Source organism: Drosophila rhopaloa, unplaced genomic scaffold, assembly GCF_018152115.1.
Source record: "Drosophila rhopaloa isolate 14029-0021.01 unplaced genomic scaffold, ASM1815211v1 contig_164, whole genome shotgun sequence".
Taxonomy (NCBI): Eukaryota; Metazoa; Arthropoda; class Insecta; order Diptera; family Drosophilidae; genus Drosophila; species Drosophila rhopaloa.
Window position 1 is genome coordinate 794,572 of NW_025335044.1, and position 8,984 is coordinate 803,555.

General features: G+C 31.6%; 1 protein-coding gene across 1 annotated transcript; it reads right to left on the reverse strand.

Moving 5' to 3' along the window:
• Nucleotides 1-230: 230 nt before the first annotated feature.
• On the reverse strand, nucleotides 231-1,127 carry LOC123037472. The gene is made up of 2 exons (XM_044458363.1): nucleotides 728-1,127; nucleotides 231-665 (listed from the first exon to the last, which is right to left on the reverse strand). The coding sequence occupies exons 1-2, from the start codon at nucleotides 915-917 to the stop codon at nucleotides 547-549; spliced, it is 309 nt and encodes a 102-aa protein (XP_044314298.1). The 5' UTR covers nucleotides 918-1,127; the 3' UTR covers nucleotides 231-546.
• Nucleotides 1,128-8,984: the final 7,857 nt, after the last annotated feature.

Here is an 8,984-nt window from a genome sequence, read left to right on the forward strand (position 1 = left end):
TAATTTATTAGTGGATGGAAACAAAAATAGTGCAATGTTGTGATATTCTTTTACATTTTCTATAACTATTGAATCTAAGTACTCTAAAAGCGAAAGTTAGCATTATTCAACTATTTTTATATCATTGTCATTTGGTGAGGATATTTTTTTTAAGCTATTAATATGTGGAACAGTCAAGTGCAATGTTGGATAAGTGCTACCCTCCAGCTTTTTGGAGCAACTTTCAAAAGGAGCAAGAAGGTTCACCATTCCGCTAATATTAATTAAATTTATATCCAAAATTCTTGAAATTTCATTTTTTTTCCACCAAAATCTGCGAAATTTCCATCCAATTTAACTCAACCGACTTCAAGAGGTTAAATATAGTATTCCAACGAGTTGGACAGTAGCTTTTAAGGGTGCTTGTAAAGTTCCAGTTTTGTCCAGATTTTTTAAAATACTTAACAAGCTTGCTGCAGCGATTAACCAGATCCAGCAATTCTGGTACTTCTTTCACAACTTTGCCAATCACTTTGTGGATCAAGTGATTTGCACAGTGTATTGCGCTCAGTCCTTTGCTGCTTTCATATTAGCTCCTCGGTCGGTAACAATTATTTGATCGTCCATCAGTAAATCACATCCAAAGTCACCTAAAATTCGCACTATTTTGTTTTTTATTTGATTACCTAGGAAATTTTGATATTCTCATTAAATATTATATATTCCAATAAAATTTTATACTTCTTACCGGTACAGGAGACTCCACCCATTGATTTCACTGCTAGGAGGCGGTTTTTAAGTATGCCTTCTTTGACGTAATGCATAGTCAGAGAATCTGAAGTTATGCTATATCCATATTGGTTTTTCTCTTTAATTTCGATTCTTACTTCATTGAAGTGAATATCATAGAGCGCACCGATGTTTCGCGATATATGCATGTAGTTGTTGGTTGCGGCAGTACAGAGTCAATATTGACGTTTTCCCCCAGTTTCGCACCAACAAAAATAAAAAACTGTTCTAAGTTTTTTAAGCCAGTGTCCGCAATTAGATTTAACGGTCTACCACTCTTTATTGTTCACTCCGTTGCCAGATTGGTGCACTTTTCTTTGTTTTCTGAGGGTACATCTACGACAGGAAGACTGCATACGTTGCACACTACTGCATCAGTCGTCACCATAGCATAGAGTAAGAAACCATAGAGTAATAATGTATAGAGCCGTCATTTGCTCTGCCCGCGCTCTCGAGTGACTTTGCCAGTGATGCCACGTAGGGGAAAAACGGAAAAAAAGAGAGTTTTGCAAATGTTCGAATCGAGCCTGAATCCATGCCCATGGTGAATTCTTATTGCTGCACTGGTCGCTCTTATTCCTAAGGATAGGTGCGAGAATTCCCCATACTATTGCTTGTGCTTCGCACATGTTAGAAGTGGTGAGAAACCGAAGTTTGAAGAAGTTAGCTTCGAACATGGCTCTCAGCAGAGCTTTGGCAGAGGCCCGGGCAGAGCAAATGAAACCTCTATATAGTTTCTTACTCTATGACTTGGGTTCGCTAAAACAATCAGACATCCATCCAATAATGTTTTGCTGAAAGCATGAGGTATTTCAAATCTATATACAAAACTACATTGTTAAGGTACTTAAAGATTGTACGGGTTCTATGTTTATAAATAAATAATATTAAAATAAATGTAATATATAGCCTTAGCCTTGGAAATCCATATTCAAGAGTTGGTGATTTTGCTTGTTGAGTTGTATATGAATAAAACAAAAACAAAGACCACGGCAAAAAATATGCAAACTTGGCGAGCGTTCTAAATATCAACATTTTGAGTTTGAGACATAATAGTGTTGTGTTTTCTTGATACGTTAACGCTAATTTTATTCTAATTGGAACATTTTTAAAAAATGGCTAAATGACAGTATTTCTTTTTATGGGGAGGGTTTAAAATGTATACTACAGCTCTCATCCAATAGTATAAGGGTTATACGGAATAATATGAAATATGTACTCGATAGCATGAAAAATAAACTAGGAGTATGGGTATATAGGCTTTATAATGAACAGATTGTATTAATTTCAATAAAATAAAATAAGATAAAATAAATTTCAAAAAGTACTAGAACCATTATGAAATAATCTGTGTTTAAAATTTATCAACCTTTAAAATTTTGGTGCCGGCGACCCCAATGATAATAAAATATTAATAATAAAATAATACAACATTTTTGTTTCTCATTATCGTAAGTTAAGGAACGTATAAAATATTCTCTAATTCCATTTAAGGGAATTGTTTTTGTGATTTTTTCCTGACGATACAGTTAAAATGTATTTACTCAACGAATAGTACATTAAAGTATGACATTCGAAGATTTCTTATCAAATTTTTACAAAGAAATATTCAAAAATATGGCAATGGTAGCAATTGTCCGGACGTGTCTCGAAAAAAGTTGAATTGCAGTGCCCCTCATAACTCGGTGCTGTATCATCTCAAATCAAAAACTCCAAGGTCATTCGTTAGATAATAATTTGCCCCAGGTAACGCTGTCGAGTTTTTTTTAAATTCCAATTTTTGTTTTTTTTTCGAAGAGTTTGAAGTGAAAAACACAATTTTTGGGAAAAAATCGGCTAATTTGTCATTGGAAAAAAAACGTGACTTCGTTACCTTGTAAAATATATACAGAAATAGTGTTAAAAATGTTAAAAGAATCGGTGCAGCAGTTTTGAAGTTATGAGGGGCACCGACTTTGAAAGCGTGAGTTGTGGGAAAAACGCTTTAAAGTTTTGGATACCCAAAAATCGAGCACAATACGAGCTAACTTACCTACGTTCAACTGCCCATAACTTCGGAAGTTTTACTCGAATCAATCTAAAATTTTAACGCAATATTCTTTAAATGTTGTGCATTCAGAAAAAAAATTTTAAAAAAGGACCAAAAAAAATGTTAAATACCATACCCCCCTCTTAAATGTTGTGCATTCAGAAAAAAAATTTAAAAAAAAAAGGGAACAAAAATTTAAATATCTTACACCGTTAATTGAGCATTTTATTCGAATTTCGATGGGAGATCGTAAAATTGATATATTTTTCATTTTTATTTTGGAGTATCCAGGTTAGCCTTTTCGCCAGACCGACCAGTCAAAGATGTCCAAGAAGCTTAAAATAATTTTCCGCTGGTGACGGACAAATCCCTTTCTATATCTCTAGGTTTCATGAACCAAAGGCCATTACAGAGTGATAAAACATTCTTACATTGTGCTAATCATATTATGTTTAAGTTAGACGTAATATAGTAGACTCGAAATGCATTCTTTCAAATAGGGCTCAGAATGGACTTATAAATGTTTTAAACATTAACATTTACATTTTGCTTAAGCATGGTCTTTAGAAAGTGAGACCCAGCAGTCCGGTAGGTCTGAAGTATAGAGCTCATCCACTGTCGGGCCTGACACACTGCCTTTTCACCATCGACAACTAAACTAAGTTGTGTGAACAGCGCCCAATTTGGTATATATTCATCTGCCCTGGAATAGTGTCGATAAGTCCCTTTGTGATAAATAATGATAGAGAGGGCCCTTCCTCCCCCCCCCCCCCTCTTGTCTCTTCGTAAAACAAGGGAAAGAAAAAAAAAAAAAAAAAAAAAATTAAATTTTTCAACTCTATCTACCCCCCCCCCCTTTTTTTTTTCCTCCTCTTCCCCTTTTTTTCTAAATTTAAAAAAATTCCTTTTTTTTTTTTAAGGGAAAAAAAAAAAAAAAAAAAAAATACAAAAAATTAAAATTTTCGGGCCCCAAAAACCAATTTTAAAAAAAAAAAAAATATAAAAACCCCTTCCCTCCCCCCCCTCCTTTTACCGGGGAAAAAAAAAAAAAAAAAATTTAAATATTATAAAACACCCAATTTTTTTTTTTTTTTTTTTTTAAAAAAAAAACATTTTTTTTTTCTTTGAGAAGAAAAAAAAAAAAAAAAAAATTTTTTAAAAAATTTTTTTTTAATTTTTTTTTTCTGGTAGTGTTACCAGTCGGTGACACACATGGGTTCCTAGTATTTCATACTGAGGTGCCCATAATCTGGGCACCTCAGTATGGGTCGTCGACCTGGAAAGTGAACGTGAGTTAATACGTTTTACGAAGTCCATGTTTGTTGCCTTGTGGAGGACTAAGTTCCTGAAGCCTGGTCATTGGCAAGGTTCAAGGCTGCAGAAAGGTGGAGTTGCAAAATACAAACAGTGTTGGTTTATTATTGCGTGTGTGTGGGCAGGGTAATGTCGGCACATACATATGTACAATAATATAACGGTGCTTTGAACCCGAATTTCATTGCCACGTTTGTATCCATTTATGTTATTCAAATAACGTACAAATTATTCCACAAATAACATAAATTGATGCAAATGTGGCAATGGAATTTGGCTTAAAGGTTATTCGAGTTTAATATGCTGGAACAACATAGATTTTTGTTCATCTCTAGTGGTCCTGAGCTTTTTATGTAAAAATGTGCGAGGAAGCAAAACATTGTTATTAAAAGGGTCTAATACTAACTACGTTTAAATAAAGTAAAACACAATAATTTCCTTGAAGCTGACCCTGATTCATTTTCTTAAGGGGTTATCCGGGTCTTGACACTTCAAAAAATTCATTTTTTTCAAACTTTTTTATATAATAGTACAAAATGTCAGGAATGTTATCCGAAAATTTCAAGTCGACCTAAGCAAAACTGTAGGAATGGGAGAAATATAAAGCCCAGCGAACGAATGAGTCATAACAGGCAATTCGGGCTCTGGCGTCGAGCAGATGCGGCACTTTAAACGCGTTTTTGTCAAAACCACTTTTTTTAAGTCGGTAGTCACGTTTTCTCAAAAACTATTGCACCGATCGACTTCTGCTTTTGAACACTTCTTTTAGACATGTTTTTATTGTCCTTAACGTCCTTTTTTATTTTCAATTACAACTCATTTTATAAGCCAAAATATGGCCAAAATTTACGTAAAAAATAACACTTTTTATGAAAATCGCTACAAAAAATTCAATTTTTAATTAAAAAAAAAGGCTCGTAGAGGACAAGCCAGACACATACACTATCAGAATAACTTTGGTTATTTGATTTCAGATAAAAATTGACGGAGATATTTTGCCTACCGCAAGGACACAATTTTTTATGTGGTCAAGTACAAGCCTGCCTCAAACGCTCAATTTTTAAAATTTTTGGTTCAAATTTTTACACAATGTTGGTCAAACCTTAAACATTAATGTACAATAAATGAAATTTTTGAAATTGTCGTAAGATCTTTTAAAAAAAATCAGGAAAATAGGCTAAAATTAGCTAAGTAAACAACAATGAACAAAATCCGGACTAAGTTTAAATTTTACCTAACTTAATTTCCTTAAGTTTGACTTCCGTTTTTTTTAATAAATAATATAATATAATATATATAAAATATAATAAATACATATATAATATAATATACATATATGCACAACGTTGACGTTGGGGACAATTTTTATGTATGTATATCGATCATTTAAATGACTTTTGCTGATTTTAAGGACAGTCCTCAACATTTTCTGGCATATAGCGTATATTTCGGGGACATTTTAATATACGCAGTGAAGTACGAATTATTTTGGTCCATTTATTTACTGTGGTAAAAAGAGCTATTTTTGCTGCAAAGATTCAATAACCTGTTGTTATATATACTCATTTTAAATAATAGTTTTTAATATTTTTTCTTTTATTATATATTTATAATTGATTATGGGGACTTCTGATAAAAGTGCGTGTAATGCAATGACTATAAATGTGGAAAGTTTAAATTTATGTTAATATGATATTCTATTCGATGAAAACATGTTGAAAATTCTTAAGTTAAAGCTATATTTAAAAAATTGTATATAATTTTTTTCTGAAAGGTGGCATCTCTGTGCTGTATATATGCATACCGTATCAATTTCTTGTTTGGGGACTTCACAAAGGGTTTTTTTTTATTTTAATTGGCAATACAACAATAATATTCAATAAAAAAAAATTTTTTTTTTGTTAATTCCTGATTAATGAGTTTACTTATGTATCGAATAGTATACAAAACATAGCAATTACAAAATTTGAAATTTTTTTTTTAAATGCAAAGGTTAAAAACTTATAATTTACCTTTTTATCATTTAGAAATTGTTGAAAGTGTGCTGCGGAAACAAGAACTCCATTAGTATCCAATAAAAAAGAGCAAGTAGACCTACTTGCCATGCATTTTAATAGAAGAAGGAGGTCTAATATGATACTTTTTCCCCATGTCGATGAAAATGTGGAAAATACTTAACATAAGCTATATTTAAGCTGTACCTATATTCAAAAAATTGTATGTAATAATAATCTCGGTTTCCCACATTCCTCCTATTCATATATGTATGTATATGTACACACATATTGCAAGAACTGCAAGGGTAGGGGGACGGCAGTTCAGAAAAATCAAAAGTGTTTTTAACAAACAAATACCATAAATAAATTTATGAAATAAATGTATCGATAAACTATTATTGTACAATTGCAGTCATATTGTTTGTTGGTAATGCTTACATATGTACATACATACATAGGTATGTATGAATTATATTAGGGTGACATTTTTTAAGGTCATATGAGCTCAGAATCTTAAATGATAGCTTTCTGTGTTCAATTTGTGTTATACGACACGTAGCAATTTCCTTCATGCTTTAAGGGGGTCTTCTAGTCTAGTCTACAAAAAGTGGACAAGTGACAAAGTGGAAAAATTAGTGAAAAAAATCGACTTTTTTCTTTAAGTTGCCGCCATTTCATTAAAAAAAAATATTTTTTTTTGGTGTTCATGCCATAGCGACATTCGTACTCATTAAAAATCGATCATTGTTTTATTTTTGAGACAACGACAAGCATAGAAATCATGGCGACGCGGACACGGCCTCTTTTTTCCCCCTATTCTTCAAGAAGGAATAACTCAATGAAAACTAATTTTTTTTTGAAATTTATTTTATGTACTCCTTTAAGTTTAATAAACAAATGATAAAAAAAACGGATGGTAAAAATATCTTTTGCTTTTTTTTATTAATTGTTAAAAAAAGGTCGAAATTCAAGCCTCTAGACTAGAAGACCCCCTTAATTAAAGGTACCAATCGGCAAAAAAGGCCGCCCTAATGTACATATGTACGTAAATTCAAACTAATACATTGTTCAGACAGACGGCGTTTCTGCAACATCTATTAAAATACGCAACTCTGTTTCTAACAAACAAATACTATTATTGTACTAACCGGCGTACTAAACGTTAACACGGTGCAACAACTTTTTCGATGTTGCAAATTTTAGCGGCAGTGTGCAATCATTAACAAAAAACGCGCTGCGTTACTGAAGGTAGTATTAGTGTTAATGGGATCCCTGCAGTACCGTTCATCACCTTTTAATCGCTTTTTCATCACCAAAAATTCATCACTGCTGATGATTAATCGATGAATCTTGTCCTAGGAGTTAATAAGTGAAAAACTCATCACTCTTTAATCAGTAATTCATCACTCTTTTTTCAGTTTTTCATCACTCTTTAATCAGTAATTCATCACTCTTTAAACAGCATTTACTGATGAACATGCGATGAAATAGTGATTAAAATGCGATGAAATAGTGATTAAAGAGTGATGAATTACTGATTAAAGGGTAATTCATCACTATTTCATCGCTTTTTCGTCGCATTTTCATCGCTTTTTCATCGCATTTTCATTGCATTTTCATCGTTTTTTTTCATCAGTAAAATTCATTCAGTAAATTTTCATATAAATTTCTTTTTATTTTATTACATTATTTCATTATTATTTCATTACATATAATTAATTAATATAACTTAATTCAATCTCCATATGTACGTTTTCAGTTGTCTCAGAGGTGTTGAGGATGTTTCGGTTTCGGTTCTCTTTTAAAAACGATTATAATCATTTTATTTTTAAAAAGTATTTTCATAAAATAATATAATTAATAAGAATCAACGACTACAATACAAAAAATATGCTAATTTAATTTCAAGGGTATATAAACTGATTAAACGGAGATCAATTTTTGTAGTGATGAATTTCGGAACTGCAGGGATATTATTGTATATACAGAAACAAATTATCGAAAGTTTCTCGGACCGGAAAGTACAATGTATATACTCATATATGCACATATCGGATCTGCATTCTCCTGTTAACCGCCTAAGCCCCAAAATGAGTCCCAAAAAATTATTGCGTGTGCTCGTGAAGAATATTAAGAAAAAAGTTAAAGTGGCTGCAGGTAAGTAATATAAGGTCCAGTCTATATTTATTTTATATGTCATAAACAAGGTTCTCAAAATAATTGTGCAGTTAAATGGAAAGAAGTGATCGGAATTAAGACAGTATTTAAATGACATGGCTAAAAAATAATCTATGCGCCAATTCTAAGATGTTCAAGAGCAGGATATATGTAGAACTACAAATTATTTAATCGAAGGGCTAATTAGAAAAAAAAAGTTATGGACATATAAAATTTCCCTGGAACTGTCGCGTTAAAATGCGTCCAAAGCTTCAATATTGTTTTTCACATAGCCAAAGGTTATTATATTTGACTTCCTAACGGTCCGATCTGTATGATTATACCCGTTACTGTAGAGAAAAGGGGTATTTTATATAAAAAAAAAAAAAAAAAAAAAAAAAAAAAAAAAAAAAAAAAAAAAAATTTTTTTAAAAAAAAAAAAAAAAAAAATAAAAAAATAAAAAAAAAAGTTTGGATTTTGATGTAGATTTTGGTTCTACGCCGTAAGTTTGTTTCAAAAGTCACGTTAACGCCCACAATCGCTTATATACGACTACATTTAAATATTTCGGAAAAGTAAAAATGCATTTTATTGTGTTGATCAAACTAGAAGAAATTTTTAATCGACCATTCATTAAAAAAATAGTTAAAAAAAAATTTTATTTCCACCCCCCCCCCCCCCCCCCCCCTACCAAAAAAAAATGTAAAAAAAAAGCAAC